The sequence below is a fragment of the Mandrillus leucophaeus genome, unplaced genomic scaffold (genome assembly GCF_000951045.1).
Source record: "Mandrillus leucophaeus isolate KB7577 unplaced genomic scaffold, Mleu.le_1.0 Scaffold820, whole genome shotgun sequence".
In the NCBI taxonomy this organism is placed as follows: Eukaryota; Metazoa; Chordata; class Mammalia; order Primates; family Cercopithecidae; genus Mandrillus; species Mandrillus leucophaeus.
The window spans coordinates 330,581-349,501 of NW_012108920.1; the positions used below are offsets into that span (position 1 = coordinate 330,581).

Sequence of the window (18,921 nt, forward strand, 5' to 3'; positions counted from 1 at the left end):
CAGGACATAAAGTAGTTTCACCTCTTGTAGCAGTTCTGATTGGTGGAAGTTGCTGGGAACCATGTGTTCACAAGGATTTGGGGAGCTCAGCAGGTATAAGTCCTGTGACTGATTAGTGATGCCTGTCACAGGCATAGAATTTGATGTAACCAATCATGTACACATGTATTGGTTATTTGTCACCTTCAAATTTTCTATTTTCTTTTTTTTTGTTTTGTTTTTGAGACGGAGTCTCACTCTGTTGCCCATGCTGGAGTGCAGTGGCGGGATCTCAGCTCACCGCAACCTCCGCCTGCTGGGTACAAGAGATTCTCCTGCCTCAGCCTCTGGAGTAGCAGGGATTACAGGCACGTGCCACCATGCCTGGGTAACTTTTGTATTTTTAGTAGAGATGGGGTTTCACCATGTTGGCCAGGCTGTTCTCGAAGTCCCAACCTTGTGATCTGCCTGCCTTGGCCTCCCAAAGTGTTGAGATTACAGGCATGAGACACCGCGCCCGGCCATCTTCAAATTTTCTATGAGCTTTTTTTTTTTTTTTTTTTTTTGAGATGGAGTCTCACTTTGTCACCCAGGTTGGAGTGCAGCGGCATGATCTCAGCTCACTGCAACCTCCACTTGGCTGGTTTAAGCAATTCTCCTCCCTCAGCCTCCTGAGTAGCTAGGATTACAGGTGCCCACCACCACACTGGCTAATTTTTTTTGTATTTTTAGTAGAGACAGTGTTTCACAATTTTGGACAGGTAGGTCTTGAATTCCTCACCTCAAGTGATTCACCTGCCTTGGCCTCCCAAAGTATTGGGATTACAGGCTTGAGCACAACACCTGGCCTTCTGTGGGCCTTTCGACGCTGAGATTCTCTAGTTCAGAATGAAATGCCTCAAATGCTGTCCTGGGTAAGTCATATCAGCCCCTCCTGTATGCCCTTCCCCTCGCCCTAATAAGACTCTTTCATGCCCATTGTTTCAGTCCACACCCCTGACAGCTCCGTAAGGCAGGCAGGAGAAGGAGCTGAGGAAATGAGGCCCAGAGAGGGAGGGAGACTTACTTACTAGAGTTCACCGGCAATCAGCAGGGCCAGAACTGGCCACCAGCTTCCCTGACTCCCTTGTGCCCTTGTCCCCAGGCCCCGGAAGTGATCCTGCTCACCTTGAACCAGACTATCTTCTTCATGGGCAACTGAAAGGCCGCGTGTTGCCAAGCCATGAACTCATCCACACTGGCACGTACGTGCAGGTCTGGCGGGTACCAGTGTGATGGAGCGCTGTACTTGCGGCACAGGTAGTAGAGGATGGCCACACTGCAGAAAGGGCCGGTCAGGGGCACTGCCCTTGCCTTCCTGAGTGCCAGTACATCAACCACCCCAATATGCCCTGGGCCCAACTGCTGGGGCTTCCAGAGCAAGAAGGAGCCCAAATGGCCCCGGGAAAGGCCTTCACCAGAGTTGTCTGTCTGACAGTCAGTAAGGGCAGGGAAGGAGCCCTACAGGGTGAGTAGGAGTTGGGGGCTGGTGGTGTAACAAAGAGTAGGCCAGCAAGGGGAACAACACGTGTCAAATCAGGATGCTGAGGCGGGTGGATCGCTTGAGTCCAAGAATCTGAGGCTGCAGTGAGCCAAGATCACGCCACTGCACTCCTACTTCGGTGAAAGAGCAAGATCCTTTTTCAAAACAGAAACAGGCCAGGCACGATGGCTCACACATATAATCCCGGCACTCTGGGAGGCCAAGGGCGGGCAGATCCCTTGAGGCCAGGAGTTGGAGACCAGCCTGGCCAACGTGGTGAAACCCTGTCTCTACTAAAATGAAAATACAAAAATTAGCTGGGTGTGGTGACACACACCTGTAATCCCACCTACTTGGGAGCCTAAGGCATGGGAGTCACTTGAACCTGGGACGCACAGGTTGTAGTGAGCCAAGATTGTGCCACTGCACTCCAGCCTGGGCCACAGAGCAAGACTCTGTCTCAAAAAACCAACAAAGAAAAACACATGCTGAAATACCAGGGTAAGGGCAGCAAGGTGAATCTGAAGAACGGAGAGTAGGTGGGTGCAACTGGAAGGAGGGTGGGGGTGGTTGGGGAGTGGTGAGGCAGCAAGAGACACTGTGGAGGCCACAGAGGGTAGCCCCAGGAGATGCAGGGAGGTTATGGACTTAATCCGTCAGATTAGGTGTTATATAAGCCAGGGCATGAAAGGATCCATCTCTGGTGCTGGATGGAGGGTGAGCCCGAGGGGGCAGAATGGACGACAGCAGGGCCAGCAACTATCGAGAAGGTTGTGATGTCCGGGAATGGTGGAGGTCATGGGGACAGAGGGAAGGGGACGGAGGGGAGACATGCTTCAGAGGGGTGTCCTAGGCCTTGCTGATTGATGGCTGGTGTGGGAACCTCCACAGGACAAGTGCTCCTTTGTTATCATCAACAGCAACCTTGCCAAGGTAAAAAGGTTAGGGTATGGAGAGAGCTACCGATTAGAGAGAGGCGGGAGAGACAGCAACTGGCTGCAAGATTCAGAACTTGTTTGGATCCTGATCCAAACAAACTGCCAAGAAAATATTTAGGAGATAATCAGAGAGTTTTGAACAGGAACCAGACATTAGATGAAATCTAGGAATTATTGTTAATTTTGTGAGGTATCTTAATGGTAATGTAGTGTTCCTACCCTCTCTCCTAGCCCAGGCTGGAGTGCAGTGGCGCAATCAGAGTTCACTGCAGTCGTGAACTCCTGGCCTCAAGCGATCCTCCCGTGTCAGCCTCTCAAAGTGCTGGGATTATAGGCATGAGCTACCATGCCCAGTCTGTTGCTTTTCTTTTCTTTCTTTCTTTCTTTCTTTCTTTCTTTCTTTCTTTCTTTCTTTCTTTCTTTCTTTCTTTTTTTTAAGAACTCTTATCTCTGAGAGGTATGTTCCTAAACATTTATTGATTTGTTTACTATTTATTTTTATTTTTGAGATGGGATCTTACTCTGTTGTCCAGGCTGAAGAACTCAATCTCGGCTCACTGCAACCTCTGCCTCCTGGGCTCAAGCAGTCTTTCCCCTCAGCCTCCTGAGTAGCTAGGACTACAGGTGCAGACCACCACGCTAGCTAATTTTTGTATTTTTTGTAGATATGGGTTTTTGCCATGTTGTCCAGGCTAGGCTGGTCTTGAACACATGAGCTCAGGCCATCCCCCAACTTCAGCCTCCCAAAGTGCTGGGATTACAGGTGTGAGCTGGCCCCTAAACATTTATGACTGGAATGATGGGATGTCTGGGAGGCAGGGGAATAGAAATGATGTAAAATGGACTCCAGGTTGGCAACAGTCGGAGCTGGACAATGGGTTTGTGGGTTCCTCATGCCCCTCATTAGTTAGTATTCACTCTCCTTTAGTGTATGTGTGAGGTTTTCCATGGTGAAATAGACAAATGCGCGCACTGTGTCTCCCAGGAGGAGCAGAGACAGATGGTGCGAGGGCCCTGGGGAAGACTTACCTTTCACTTAAGATAAATTTCCCATCTTTGAGGCTGGGCAGCTTCCTGAGGGGGTTGATGTCAATGTATTCTTTGCTGTGGTGGTGACCTGGGAGGGGCAGGGAAGGTCTGAGGCTGTGGGACTCCAGGGGAAAGAGAACTGAGACTCCCAGAGACACAAATACCTCCCTCTCTATTTTCTCAAGAAGAGGGAACTGAGGCCCAGAGGGACATCGCGTCTCACCCCAGGCCATAGGGCAAGGCAGTTGCAGAACCGGACTGGGATCAGAACTGGTGGCTCCCAGGCTACTCCACCCTAGGTTTAGTGACTCCCGTGCCTCCTACCTGTGTCCAAGGACCAGGACGACCCTTTGGCCCAGAAGCTGGAGGCCTCCCCCTCCAGCTTCCCCCAGCTGGGGGGAGGCCTCCAGCTTTGGGCCCACCCCCAAAGCTGGATCTGAAGCCACAGCCTTTGAATCACCTGAAGCCCTGAGGGACTGAGTCCCATCCCCACTCCCATCGCCCTCACTCCTCTGTCCCCTCTTTAAGGAAGCCGGGCCCAGCACACAGCTGGACATCCAAAGGGAAGCCTCTCAGACACAATCGGGGTCATCTGTACAGGGAACCTGATGTGAGGGCAGGAATTGAAACTCTTTCTGGACCAGCTGCTTCCCATTGGGGGCTCCACTCGCACCCCATTCATTTCCAAAGCTTCCCTGTCTCTTCCTCTGTATTCTAGAGGCTTCTGCTTTTGCAGGTTGAGGTTTTGGAGCCCCTCTGTGCTCAGGATGACGTTGGAGCCCACCCGTCTGACCCTCACTCGGGGTCAGTGGAGCCCTGAGCCGTTCTGAACACTGGGGAAGACGGGTGTAGACAGACTGTGCTCTTCTGCCCCCTTTGCCAACCTGGCAGGCAGGTGCTGAGTTCACAAGGTCCTAGACTTCCACAAGGAAGCCAGGGTGCCTGGTGGGAGCTCAGGGAGTCCCAGATGCTCTTCCTTCCCCCTTCTCCTCGAAAAGCCTGTTCATCTCCGGCATGGGGACTGTCATTAGTGGGGAATGACTAAGGTAGGCTAGACAGGGATGCAGCCTACAAGCCCCCTGGCATCATTTCCTTCCCTGGGGACCTCTGGGGTGACTCCCTTGTCTCTGTCTCTGCTCCTCAGAAACGCCCCTATCAGGCTGGGCATGGTGGCTTATGCCTGTAACCCCAGCATTTTGGAGGCTGAGGTGGGCAGATGACTTGAGGTTCAGATTTTGAGACCAGCCTGGTCCACATGGTGAAACTCCTTTTAAAAATACAAAAAATTAGCTGGGTGTGGTGGCGAGCACCTCTAATCCCAACTACTCGGGAGGCTGAGGCAGGAGACGCACCTGAACCCAGTGGAGGTTGCAGTGAGCAGAGATAGTGCCACTGCACTGCAGCCTGGGCAACAGAGCGAAACTCCATCAAAAAACAAGAAAAAAAGGAAAACCCCAATCTGTGTGCCCTGCATCCCCCAGGACCAGGCCTGCCCGGTAGCAGTGGGAACTGACCTTTCAGCAGATCCACAAACTGAAAGTTGAACCGGATGTCATGCTTCTTTGAGAAGATGTAGACGGCACGGCAGGGTGCTGACAGCAGGTCCATGTAGAGCTCTAGGGCCATGTTGAGACACATGCCGGGCCCCACAGCTGCAACTGGCCAGCCACAGACCTGGGCCTATGTCTGGCCAGAGTCCCCTGGCCCTGTGCCCTCTCCAATCTGGACCCAGGACCCTGTGTTCCCCAGGGAAACTTCTTGTTTCCCTTTGTGTTGTCATAAGGCCAGGAAGCCTGCAATTCTTACGGCAGCAAGGATTCTAAGGAGGCCCAGGAGTAGGCTCGGGAGAGGTCTGTGGCAAAGATGTGGCAGCTGTGACCCTAGTCTCCCCCTTCAACATATGCCTATGCCCCGTGGCACCACCTCACAGACACCCTGTCTGAGAAGGGATTATGCCTGGGAATTCCCATGGCTGGACTTTCATTGCAGAACCTGACGAAAGGGGCTTTGCAGGGTCCAGAATGAGGAGGAGGCAATAAGAATTATCCCTGGAAGATTCTAGAAGTAGAGACTGGGAGTATCCATAGGTGAATGGAGCCTGAACTTTGACTGAAAAGGAATTGGGAGAAAGAGACACAGGAACCTGGGAGCTTTGGGAGCAGTGGGGACACTACCACCAGGAAGTCAGGGGACACTCAGCCAGCGTGTGCCATGCAGAGGAGCCCGGAAACTTCCTGGCCTGGGTTGGGGCTGCAGTGGCCAGACTGTGCACCTGGTAGCCCAGGAAAGTAACTAGAGCCCCACATGGGGGACTGAGTGCCACTCACTCTATGCTGTGATCTAATATGTCTAGGCTCAGAAATGGGACTGACCCCACTTCCAGTGACAGAGTAAGCCTGGAGACAAGCGAAGAGCACGCAGTGTGTTTATTGCAGACAGCAGGGTGCAGTGGGGTGGGCTGCACCCAATCAGTGGAGCCACTCCTGTAGCAACTGCACCTGCTTCTGGGCCAGCTGGGGGTCCCGCTGAGCCTCACTGTGGTTCTGAGGCTAGAGAATGAGCTTGTGGGCCTCCAGGAAGAGCTCAGTATCCAGGGCGGCCTCCACACGGGCCTGCCACTCTTGCAGCCGGGAGTCTTGGCAGAGGTCACAGCCAACAGCAGTGGGCAGGGAAGATAGGACAGCTGGGGTTGGGGCTCAGCCCCATGCCCAGAGTCTCCCCAGAGGGCAGGTGGGTAGGAGAGCTTCACCTCCATCACCTCCGTCAGCACCAATCTTCCAGGGAGAGCTGCTCCATTGCCACAAAGGGCCTGGCCACCAGCACCTCCCCATCCAGGTGCTGCAGGGCTGGCGGCAGCCTCCCTAACAGCCATTCCAGTTGTGCAGCATCTGCAGGCTGCCCTGAGAAGTGGGGCAGGAGAGACTGGGCTGGGAGGAGAGGAGCAACTTAACCCAGACCCTTGGAATCCTCTTGGGCCTCCTCACCATCCCTTCCCGGCTGCCATTCATTAGTGATGTCCTCTGGGGCTCTGTGTTCAGAAAGTTTCTAAGGATTCATTCCGGCTTAGGGGAAGGAGTACTGTGATAGATTAGTGATGTCTGCTCAGGGCAGTGGAAGTGAAGCTAATATGTAATATGTGCCAATTGGTACCTTCCATCTCTGGGGGTCCAAACTCCTGCCCCAGCCTGCATGACAGGGCCTAGGAAGCTCACTTTGCACAGGTAGACATTGGTGGCAGGCAGCTGGATGGTGACATGCTGCCATGCCAAGTACTCACCCACGCAGGTGCGGGCCTGCAGCTCAGATGGGTACCAGTGTGCCTCCATCTGGTACTTTTGACTGAGGTATAAAACGATGACCACGCTGTGGGCAGGAGATGTCAGAGATCTTTTCTCCAGCCTGTCAGGGCCAGGCGGCTTTATGGCTCATACTCATGGTGATTTGACCAGGTTTTCTTCCCACCTTCTCCTTCAGGGGAGGACACCCCTATACCGCAACTCCCTCCAGGCAGTATCTCCCCACGACCAAACCACTCTGCTTCTCCATTTCCAATTCGATCCTCCCTGGGCCCATGTTTCCACTTCCCCTCCCAGTTATCGCACCATCCTGCCCTCCATGCCCAGGCCCCACTCCCTGGCATCAGGGTCCCCACTCAGAGTGAGAGAGGCAGGCCTGCCATGTGAGCCCTGCCCAAGTTCCCTTCCTAGTGCCCCAGAGCACTAGGTGCCCATTTTCCATCCTCGGGTAAGCCCTGGGAGGTGGTTACATTATTCCCCCCACCCCATTTTACAGAGGAGAAACTTGGCACACAAAGTTCTGTGATTTGCCGAAGGGCACAGAGTGAGGAAGTGGGGAGCTGGGATTGAAAGTGGAGTCTCCCCTGGGCCTTCCCAGCTCCTAGGACTCTGAAAGGATGAGCTGGGGACATTTGGGGAGGAGCCAGTCTCAAGCCTGAGCCTTGCCTGCTGGCTTCAGGTTGTCCAGGCTTATCTGGGTGACCTATGCCCTTTCCCCACCTGGGCAGCTCCAGATGGCTAAGGCTCTAGCCAGGTTCCAGCCTCCAGCTTTAGCCCAAAGGTGCCTGTGGGTCCAGCCTCTGCATCAGAGCTACACAAGCTGAAATGAGGAAGGGGCTGCTGTGACTTGGAAAGATGTCCATCCCAGGGAAAGATCTCCCCTCTTTCCTCTGCCTCCCCCTATAAGTCTGAGCGCCTGAACCCAGGCAGATCCTGGCTGTGACCCTGGGTGGTCACCAGGTCACCATTCCCTCTCTGCTAGTAGGAAGTCGCCATCTCTGAGGGCAGGCATCTTCCCCAGGGGTTCACCTTCAGGAACTCAGGCTTCAGGTGCTCCCCTGGTGGGCAGAAAGGAGAGAAGGCTCAGTGCAGGGCCTGGTCCTTGGCACCCACTCCATGGGGTCCAGCCCAGCCACTTGGCTCACCCCAAGCCAACTCCACCGGCTGCAACTGAAAAGGGATGCCATTCTGTCTTGCAAAAGTGGATGGTGTGTCAGGTCCAGGAAGAGCTCGAGCCCCATTGCTGCTCCTCTCACCTGCCCTCCCAGAATTCTGGACCTCCAGGAGTTGCTCAGCCCTTCTCCAACAGTTTTGAGCTGTTTCCTGTTCATAGTCTGCTGTAATGGGCCAGAGCACAGGGCAGGCTGGGCTTCAGGGACCTTCTCCGGATATTCCTGGGAAGAGAACTTCATCTTCTCTCTTAACTCTTGCTGATAATTTTCTGGAGCTAGGCACCTTGTAAAACCCATGTCCCAGAATGCCAAACCTGGAAATACAATGTTGGCACTGAAGCTGCATTGAAACTGAATGAATGAAGCCCCCACCCTCTTATCTAAATAGCCTATCAGTCTGTTGAATGTCAAAGTATGTAGGGGCGGTGTGGGGGAGCCTATAGGGAGTCTCCATTTCTGTAGCCTTCCAGATGTTCCATGCAGAGTTTTCCTCTAATGACCCTTGGACACCATGGCGGTCACTGTTTCCCTGCATAAACCTTTGATGATCCTTACCTTTAGTGCACCAGTGAAACACCAAATTCTGATTTTCAGTGTGTGCAGTCTATATAGTTAATAAAGTCAGTTTCTAATGGAATATGCCTGTGCCTGCTGTGTTTTTACCTAACCACTGCTAAGGACTCTCATTAATAGCTAGACCTTGGAGTTCTTTCCCCTGGATGCCTGGCCCAACTATTTTGAACTCATTCATCTGCCAGTGTGTTTCGTGGTGTTCTGCTTCCCCAAGCACCTCAGGGAATGTTTGAGTTGAATATGAATGAATCGTTGCAGTCACCAAGGATGGGATTCAGGCCCAGGTCTCACCAAGACCATAAGGCAACAGTCTTTGATCTAGATTCCCCATGTTAAATCTGCTATCTTCACTGTAGTGAGAGTGATACTGAGAGAGAAAAGTTAGGTAATTAGGGTGGGTTCTTAGTAAAACTCCTTTAAACAGAGGAACAACCTGAAAAATCAGGCTTCAGACACAGGTAAGGAAACTTGCACAAACCTCTGGCCCACTCAGGTAAAGGAACAAGGCCCAACATAGAAACACCTTTTACCTTTGTGCCTAAGACATGCCTACAGCTACTCGGATAAGGGAACAAGACCCAACATAGAAACGCCTTTGTCCTTTGTATAACCAGTGGGCTTCTAGGAAATAGTCTTTTCTCCTTTTGTGGACATGTACACGGTGGGTTATGGTGGGTACCAGTGGGCACTTTCCTTTCTTGGACATGCTTTAGACTGTGAGCCGAGCCTCTGTGAATCATCACTTCAGCCCGACTGGTCCTGGGCCAGGCTATCACTTCAGCTCCTGATTGGTCCCTGGCAATGTCCAGGGGCCAAGCTGAGTAGTGTTCTCTCCAAGACCAGTCAGCACATTCCTTCCCTTCCCAGTCCATAAAAACCCCGGACCCAGCCTCATAGTGGGCAACCTGCTTGGGCCTCCCACCAGCTGCGATGAGCTTTCTTCATTTGCTTATTAAACTTTTGCTTCAACTTCACCCTTTGTGTCCACACTCCTTAATTTTCTTGGTCGTGAGACAAAGAATTCTGGGTGATACCCCACAATGAGAGACTGGTACATTGTGGTGTACGGGCAAGACTGCAACAATATGTTTTCTGCTTGCTTGTTTGGACTGGCGTCTTCCCAACTCTCCAGGGTGCTCTCTCCCCACTGTGGCCCTGAGCTTTGCCTCATTGTAACACTGTGCATCCTGACACTCCTGCATGATCTGCATGTTTCTCACCTCTGGACACTCCCCACACAGCTTTTTCTTGCTTGACCACCCTTCCCACCTACTTTCAACTGTTTCTCTCCAGCGCATCTTTCATGATAAGGCTCGAGTGGAAGCTGCATCCGAGGCAGAAAGTTATCCATGCAGCTTTGAAACTATCTGTTTATGCTTCTGTTTACCCTCCCCCAATACTGTTTACCCCAATACTCAAAGTCAAGATTGGTGACTCAACAATTTTCACAATTTCTAGCTTATCAGCACAGCTTTATTGTACTGAGTGTTTCACCATGCTTTTACTGTCTTTGAGGTTAAAAAACCCCCAACATTCACTCCTATTTAAATCATCCTTGCTAGACTCAAGCAGCTATGAATTCAACCACAGTGTAAAGTTCTTCCCTACAACGCTTTATTATTACTATAGCTCCCAAGAGAGTACCATCTTTCAGCCCAAGGCCTTGACAGAAGCCCTTCAATTCTGTTGCCTTTTTTCACCTCTGGAATGCTGACACCACCCATCACCCCTCTCTCCTTGTTCATTTACTAGGTTTTGTTCTTTTTTTTCCTTTTGTTTCAATATCCTATTGTATCTGTGCCTTTTGGGCTTCACATCCTTTTTGGAAAGAGAGGCACAGGTAATATAATGAATGAGGATGCTCTTCCTACCTGGTTCCCTCTAAGTCAAGTTTCTCCAACCCGCTGGTCGGCTTGGCTTTCAATGCGGCTCAACACAAATTCGTAAACTTTCTTAAAACATTTTGAGATTTTTTGGTGATTTTTATTTTTATTATTTATTTATTTATTAGCTCATCAGCTATCCTTAGTGTTAATGTATTTTATGTGTGGCCCAAAACAATTCTTCCAACGCGGCCCAGGGAAGCTAAAAGATTGGACACTTCGCTCTAAGTGTTCCCCAAGTTTCCACTGTTTTGAGAGCACATGTCCCAGGTAATAACACACAGCCCATTATTTAGCGACTGCTCAGAGCGCAAGCTGTGGAGAAGGGAGTCCGACTACGAGCTGGTGCTCTGAGCCAAGCACTCGAGGACCGACGGCGGGGATCCGGAACCAACAAGCTCCACTCCCGCATTTCACAGACACACACATACACGCGCCGCCCAAGGGTAGCAGTCTGCAGGGCCCCAGCTAACCAGCCACACTAGCGGGCAAGCGGCGAGTGCACCCCCGCTGATTGGCTGGCGTAGCCGGCACCGGAGCCAATGGGAGCAGGCCTTGTTGTCAGGCGCGCAGCCGGCATGCGCGGTGGTCGGGAAGGACTGGCCGTTGCTGTGGAGACGCCTAGTGAGTTCCTGGAAGGCTGGTTTGAAGGCGGTGGGGGTGGGGGTGAGGCTCGGCAGAGCTGGGGATACAGGCTTGAGGGGCTGCAGGCGCGAGGCTGGGTTATGTGAGGACGCTGGGGGTTTCGCGGGCAGCTTTGGAGCCACAGTCGGGGAAACCGAGGCCGGGCTTCCTGGCTGCCCCGCGGGCCTCTTCACGGCTCTTGCGGCCGCCTTGAGGTGCCTAGGATGGGTTCCGGCCTCGGGGGTGGTTCCCAGTAACCGCAGGAGCCACCATTGATTTGGCGTCTGCTGGGTGCAAAGCCCAGCGCTAACCCTTTACTCGCGACCTTTCGCTTCACCTTCACTGCAGCCCTGCGAGGTGAGTGCTGTTATTAGTGCCATTTACAAGGGTGGAAACTGAGGCCGAGGGAAGGTGAAATGACTTGCTCCAAGTCACCCAGTGGGTGAGCGCGACTCCAGACTGAAAATTGTGACCATTCTGCTTCACTGACTCCCCGCAGGAGGCGGGCCCTGGCCAGAGGGAACTCACCTGACATTCCCAAGGTGTCTGTCTGCACAAGTGGCTTTGGGAGTCACTTAACTCTTCAGGACCTGAGTTATTACAGGTTATAAGTGTGGGACCGTCGGATTCCATGTGGCTAAGATTCCTTCTGTGTGATTATTATGGTTAGAAATAGAATATGCTTAGAACTGTCTCGTTCAGCGGTCGCCAAACTTTTGTTGTGAATATATTAATGTTTACATTGTTATATTGTAAATATGAGTATAATAGTATTCATAATAGTAGTTTAGGCTTAGGGGGGGCCATCCTGTATCTATTCAAGTGTGGCAGTGTGGTGTGGATACAGCTGAAGACAATGCGTAAGAGAGTAGCTGTGTTGCAATAAAATTGTAATTATGGGGACCAAAATTTTAATTTTATATATTGTTTGTATCATTTTCATGTGTCATGATTTTTTTTCCAAATATTAAAAAATGTAAAAACCATTCTTTGCTCCTGGGCTGTACAAAAAGGGTGGGCTGATTAGCTTGCAGAACCCTCATCTAGTACAGCACCTCATACATGAGGGGAGACAGACCCAGAGACTGGCATCTGTGTCAAGTCAGTCACACAGCCAAGGCACTGCCACCACTGAGCTTAAGACATAGGCTTCCCACCTTCCCGGCCGGGAGACACCCCCAGTTATCACTCTGTATCAGGGTGCCGATGTCTCAAAGTGTGTTATTCTTTAGCATGTGTTCTGAGGCCATGGACACTGTAAGGGGTTTGGAAACTTATTAGCTTAGACTAATAAGCCTGGTGAATGTGCTGCTATCTGAGGAAATGCAGCTGCTGGGCTGGGAGTCAGAAATCAATAGATATTTTTCTTTTTCATGATTATTCAATAGCTGTTTTTTTTTTTTTTTCTGAGATGGAGTCTTGCTCTGTCGCCCAGGCTGGAGTGCAGTGGTATGATCTCGGCTCACTGCAATCTCTGCCTCCTGGGTTCAAGCAATTCTTCTGTCTCGGCCTCCCGAGTAGCTGGGACTACAGGCGCCTGCCACCACGCTTGGCTAATTTTTGTATTTTTAGTAGAGACAGAGTTTCACCATATTGGTCAGGCTGCTCTCGAACTCCTGACCTCAGGTGATCCATCTTGGCCTCCAAAAGTGTTGGGATTACAGGCATGAGCCACTATGCCCAGCCTCAATAGCTATTTTTTTTTTAAAGCTCCTTTTGGTGAGTTTCTTGGATTTATGGTGAACAATACAGTCACCATCCTCACATTGCTTACAGATGATAAATATTTAATCAAAATGGTTATTTCTTTTTAAGCTTTTTAAACTAATTTTAGATTTAGAGAAAAGTTGCAACAATACAAAATGTTCTCTGTCCCTCACCCTGCTTTCCTTAATGTTAACATCTTACATAATGAACTGTTATCAAGAACAGAAAGCTAGTGTTTGTACGGTATTATTAACTACATTACAGACGTGATATGAGTGTTACCATTTTTTAAATTAAGGTTGTGTTTTCATTCCAGGATCCTATCCAAGATCCCATGTTGCATTTACTTATTTCTCCTTGGTCCATAACACTTCCTTAGTCTTTTCTTGTTTTCCTTGGCTTTGATGCTTTTAAAGAGTACTGATCAGTTATTTTGTCTAATGTCTCTCAATTTAAAGGTTTGTCCAGTGTTTTCTAATGATTGGGGTAAGATTATGCATTGTTGGCCAGAATAATACAAAGATACATTATCTTTGTGTCTTTCTCAGTGCATCAGATGGAGTCCAAGATACTGGTATGTCTTGTTACTGGTGATATTTACCTTGATCTATTGGTTTACTTGGTGTCTGCCAGGTTTCTACACCATAAAGTTACTATCCATTTCTAATTAATGAGTCTCTTGAGAGAGATAGATTGAGATGACACAAATTCTGGTTCTCCATGAATTTGTGTCCACTGACTTTAGCATCCATCTGCAGATCTTTGTGGTGTTTGCCTAAAGGTAAATTATATATCTCTTTCCTTCTGCATTTATTAAGTCAAGTTCTACTGAAAGGAGATCTACTCTCTCTCTCTTTTATTTATTTGATTATGTGTCAGTATAGGCCATGGATATGCATTATATTCTATGAGTTAAAATTCATTATCATCATTATTTTGTTGCTTACTGTTACAGCATTGGCTATTTAGTTAGGATCTCCTTCAGGGTAGCTTCTGCGGCCTATCAGCTGGCCCTCATTTTTTTTCTTGTTTTTTTCTCTGAGCACTTACTTTATGGCACCACAAGGTGTTCCACGCTCATCTTGTGTTTTCTCTGCCCCAACTCTGGAATCACAGTTCTTTTTGTCTTTAGCCTATCCCGTCAAGATACGGTTTTCCACAGCTACTTAGGTTAGTTCTTTTCTTCCTCATGCCCTTCAGAGTGGTTATGTTAGTTGTAATAGGTTCACTGTTAGGGTTTATATTTGTTTTCGAGTTCCCCTTATGTCCTAGCTGATTTTAGTTTGTTTTTGGGGTATGAATTATGACTGATTTCTGAGAGTCAGAGCTACACACAAAGGTATACTCAGAGAAGTGTCTTTCCCTCCTCATGCCTGCCACTCTGTTCCCATTCACCCCTTCTTTTCACCCCTTTCCCACCTACCCTGTATAGCTAACTTTGGTATCTGGATTATCTTGCGTTTCTTTTGCACAAGTGAACAGATAGTTGTGTATTTTCTCATATCTCTTGTTTCTTACACAAAGGTGACACGCTATAGATAATTGTGTTTGCTTTTTTCACTTAATAGTATGTTTTAGGCTGGGCATGGTGGCTCATGCCTGTAATCCCAGCACTTTATGAGACTGAGGTGGGTGGATTGCTTGAGGTCAGGATATCGAGACCAACCTGACCAACATGGTGAAACCCCATTTCTACTGAAAATACAAAAAAATTAGCTGAGTGTGGTGGCAGGCACCTGTAATCCCAGCTACTTGGAAGGCTGAGACTGGTGAATCGCTTGAAAGTGGGAGGCAGAGGTTGCAGTGAGCCGAGACTGCATCTCTGCACTCCAGCCTGGGTGACCGACTGAGTGAGATTCCGTCTGCAAAAAAAAAAAAAAGAAATGTGTGTCTTGAAAATCACCCCATATTCATAGAGATCTTCCTCATTCATTTTTAAAAACATCTTTATTGAGGCCAGGCACGGTGGCTCACACCTGTAATCCCAGCACTTTGGGAGGCTGAGGTGGGCAGATCATTTGAGGTCTAGAGTTTGAGGTCAGCCTGACCAACATGGTGAAACCCCGTTTCTACTAAAAATATTTAAAAAATTAGCTGGGCATGGTGGTGCATGCCTGTAGTCCCAGCTACTCGGGAAGCTGAGGCAGGAGTATCGCTTGAACCCAGGAAGTGGAGGTTGCAGTGAGCCGAGATTGCACCACTGCACTCCAGCCGGGGCGACAGAGCGAGAATTGCCCTGCAGCCTAGGCGACAGAGCGAGACTCTGTCTCAAGAAAAAACAATAAACAAAAACATCTTTATTGAGATATAATTTACATACCTTACAATTCACCCATTTAAGTATAAAGTTTAGTGGTTTTTTAGTATATGCACAGAGTTATGCAAGCATCATCGCAGCACATTTTAGAACATTTTTATCACCCCTAAAAGAAACCCTGATCCGTTAGCAATTAGCAATTACTTCCCATCCTGTCTTCCCCCAGCTCTAGGCAACCAGGAATCCACTTTCTGACTTTATAAATTTGCCTGTTTTGGACATTGCATGTAAATGGGATCATACAGTACGTGGTATTTTGTTACTGGCTTCTTCCACTTAGTATAATGTTTTCATGGTTCATCCATGTTGTCAGTGTTTCGTTATTTTTATGGCTGAATAACATTCCATTTTATGGATATACCACCTTTTGTTTATCCTTTTATCAGTTGATGGATCTTGGGTTTCTTCTTATGCATTATTTTGAATTATGTTGCTATGAACATTGCCTCATTAATTTTTACAGCTGCATATTCATTGTATTTCATACATTGTACATTCATACATTGTGTGAATGTACCATAGTATGTACCACAGAGTAGATGAATAAACTATTACAGTTTATATTATATGAAGAAACTATTATAATAGTTTATTTTTCTACCCTCATATCTATGGCCATTTAAGCTGCTTCCATTATCTTGCAGTTACAAACAGTGCTGTACAGTGAATAATTCTGTGCTTATGTGTTTTTGTATTGTTGGAGGTACATATTCAGGGTAGTTTCTAGAAGTGGAATTTCGGGGTTGAAAGGTAAATGCATATGTAATTTTCTCAGATATTGTCAAATTTCCCTCCTGAAGGGTTGTACCAATGTCCAGCAATGTATGAGAATAGCGCCCGTTTCTCCACAACCTCGCCAACAGTGTGTGCTGTCATGTTTTAATTTTTGCTAGTGTGATCATTGAGAAATAGTGTGTAGTGTTGTTTTGTTTTAATATACATCTCTCTATGATTCAAACATTTTTTCATATGTTTTCGAGCTAGTTGCGTCTTCTTTTGCGATTTATCTGTTCATATTTTTCCTCCATTTGTCTACCAGGTTTTCGTTTTTCTGTTCTTTAGCTTTTTAAAAAAAAAATTGTGATAAAATATAAGTAACATACAATTTATCTTTTTTTTTTTTTTTAATTTGAGATGGAGTCTCTGTTGCCAGGCTGGAGTGCAATGGTGCCATCTCAACTCACTGCAACCTCCACCTCCCTGGTTCAAGCCATTCTCCTGCCTCAGCCTCCCTAGTAGCTGGGACTACAGGCGTGTGCCACCATGCCCGGCTAATTTTTTCTATTTTTAGTAGAGACAGAGTTTCACCATATTAGCCAGGATGGTGTCAATCTTCTGACCTCCTGATCCGCCTGCCTTGGCCTCCCAAAGTGCTGGGATTACAGGCATGAGCCACCGCGCCCGACCCAATTTATCATTTTAACCATTTTTTAAGTGTGCCATTAAATACATCCACATTGTTATGCAATCATCACCACCGTCCATCTCTGAACTTCTTTCATCTTTTCAAACTGAAACTCTGTATCCATTAAACAGGAATTCCCATTCTTCCCTCCCCCAGCCCTGTGGCCACTATTCTACTTTCTGTTTCTATGAATTTGACTACTGTGGGTACCTTATATCCATGAAATCTTACAATATTTGTTTTTTTATGACTGGCTTATTCCACTTACTATAATGTCTTCAAGGTTCATCCATGTTGTAGCATATGTTGGAATTACCTTCTTTTTTGTAACATGTGTCAGGATTACCTCCTTTTTAAGGCTGAATAATAAATGTTTCATTGTATGTATATACTATGTTTTGTTTAACCATTCATCTGTCGATGGGCAGTTGGGTTGCTTTCACCATTCTTTTTTTTTTTTTTTTGAGACGGAGTCTCGCTCTGTTGTCCAGGCTGGAGTGCAGTGGCGTGATCTCGGCTCACTGCAAGCTCCGCCTCCCAGTTTCATGCCATTCTCCTGTCTCAGCCTCCCGAGTAGTTGGGACTACAGGCGCCCGCCACCACGCCCAGCTAATTTTTTTGTATTTTTAATAGAGACGGAACACCATGTTAGCCAGGATGGTCTTGATCTCCTGACCTCGTGATCCTCCTGCCTCGGCCTCCCAAAGTGCTGGGATTACAGGCTGAGCCACAGTGCCGGCCACTAATTTTATTTTTTTCTTTTTTCTTAGCTCCAGCTTAAAGGAGGCCACCTTTTGACTGTTGTAAATAATGCTGTGTTCCTCAGTTTTAAAACATTATTTATTTATTTTAAATAGTATGGTGCTCTTGTCAGCCAGGCTGGAATGCAGTGGCACGATCACAGCTCACTGCAGCCTCAACTTTTCTCCCTCAACCGCTCTGAGTAGCTGGGACTACAGATGTGTGCCACCATGCCCTGGCTATTTTTTGTAGAGATGGAGTCTGTCTGTATTGCCCAGGCTGGTCTTGAACTCCTGGCCTCAAGCAATCCTTTCACCTCAGCTTCCCAAAGTGTTGGGACTAAAGGCGTGAGCCACCATGCCCATCCTGTGTCTCAGTTTTTAAGAGCTCTTTGTATATTAGGGATATTATCCCTCATCAGTGGTATATGTTGCAAATATTTTCTCCCAATTTGTTAGCTTTTAATTTTTTTCTGACTTTTAAAATATTTTTTTTGGTCATGCAAAATTTTTTAAATTTTTATGTAGTTAAGTGTATCACTCTTTTCTCTTACTTTTTCTGAATTTTAAATCATATTTGACCCTTGTCTACTACTTAATACTAAGTGTTGATACAAAGATTAAAGAGGAATTCACCAGTATCTCCTTTAGTAGTTGTATGGTTTCATTTTTTGTCATTTAGATTTCTAATTCATTTGCAAGTTTATTGTGAGTTATCTATTTCCAACAGTGAATACTGTTCCAGCAGTATTTAATACAAAGTTCATCTTGACTCTAGTGATTTGAGATGCCATCTTTGCCATATTTTTTGTTTCCATATGTACTTGAGTCTAATTCTGGACCTCATCTTTTTGTCTATGTATGCAGCAGTACTGCACTGATTGTATTATGAAGGCTTTGTATAGTATGTTTTAATGTCTGTTATGCTTATCCCCCCTTACAATTTTTTGTTTTGTTTTCCTAGTCTTAAATTTTTGTTTTTCCATATGAATTTTAGTATCAACTTGTCTACTATCTTGTCAGTATTTGTATTGGAATTGTACTGAATGTATAAATTAACTTGGGAAGAACTGATATCTTTATATTTTTGAATCCTGTCCAAGAACAGGGGATGTCATTTCATTTGTTCTAGTTAACTTTAGTGTCTTTTAATAGTGATTTAAACTTTTTCTTGCACAGTTTTAATTAACTTTATTCCTAAGTATTTAATGATCTTGTTGCTATTGTAAATGGGATTTTTCTCTACCATAATGTCTTCTTTTATGGTTTGTATATATGAAGGCTATTGATTTTTATGTATTAATCTTATATTGTGCAACCTCACTGAGTGTTTTTTTTTTTTTTTTTCTGAGAAGGAGTCTCACTCTGTTGCCCAGGCTGGAGTGCAGTGGCACAGTCTCGGCTCACTGCAACCTCCGCCTCCTGGGTTCAAGTGATTGTCCTGCCTCAGCCTCCTGAGTAACTGAGTAACTGGGATTGCACCGCCTGCCACCACACCTGGCTAATTTTTGTATTTTTGGTAGAGACAGGGATTCACCATGCTGGCCAGGGTGGTCTCAAACTGCTGACCTCAAGCAATCCACCCACCTCAGCCTTGCAGAGTACTGGGATTACAGGCGTGAGCCACCATGCCCAGCCCACTGAGTTATTAATGAATAAATTTTATCATCGATTTTGGGGTTTCCAGGTAGTATAGCATATTATCTACAATTAGTGATAACTTTTCTTTTTTTTTG

At 47.4% G+C, this 18,921-nt stretch overlaps 2 protein-coding genes across 6 annotated transcripts in view; one reads left to right on the plus strand and one right to left on the minus strand.

Annotated features, from left to right (window-relative positions):
• LOC105530435 (glutathione S-transferase theta-4-like) overlaps positions 1 to 5,176 on the minus strand; it is a 6,299-nt gene extending 1,123 nt beyond the window's left edge. Inside the window, exons 1-3 of the mRNA XM_011967995.1 lie at positions 4,983 to 5,176; positions 3,469 to 3,556; positions 1,147 to 1,297 (exon numbers count right to left, since the gene is read on the minus strand). Of these exons, the coding sequence (XP_011823385.1) occupies positions 1,147 to 1,297; positions 3,469 to 3,556; positions 4,983 to 5,106 (363 nt within the window). The 5' untranslated portion in view covers positions 5,107 to 5,176. The remainder of the gene's footprint in view (positions 1 to 1,146; positions 1,298 to 3,468; positions 3,557 to 4,982) is intronic.
• Positions 5,177 to 10,952: 5,776 nt separating this feature from the next.
• Positions 10,953 to 18,921, plus strand: part of CABIN1 (calcineurin binding protein 1) — a 166,528-nt gene continuing 158,559 nt past the window's right edge. For 3 of the 5 annotated variants that reach the window (XM_011967986.1, XM_011967988.1, XM_011967989.1), the window contains exon 1: positions 10,953 to 11,016. The gene's annotated coding sequence lies outside the window, so the exon portion shown is untranslated. The other 2 variants (XM_011967984.1, XM_011967987.1) reach the window with 1 other exon arrangement.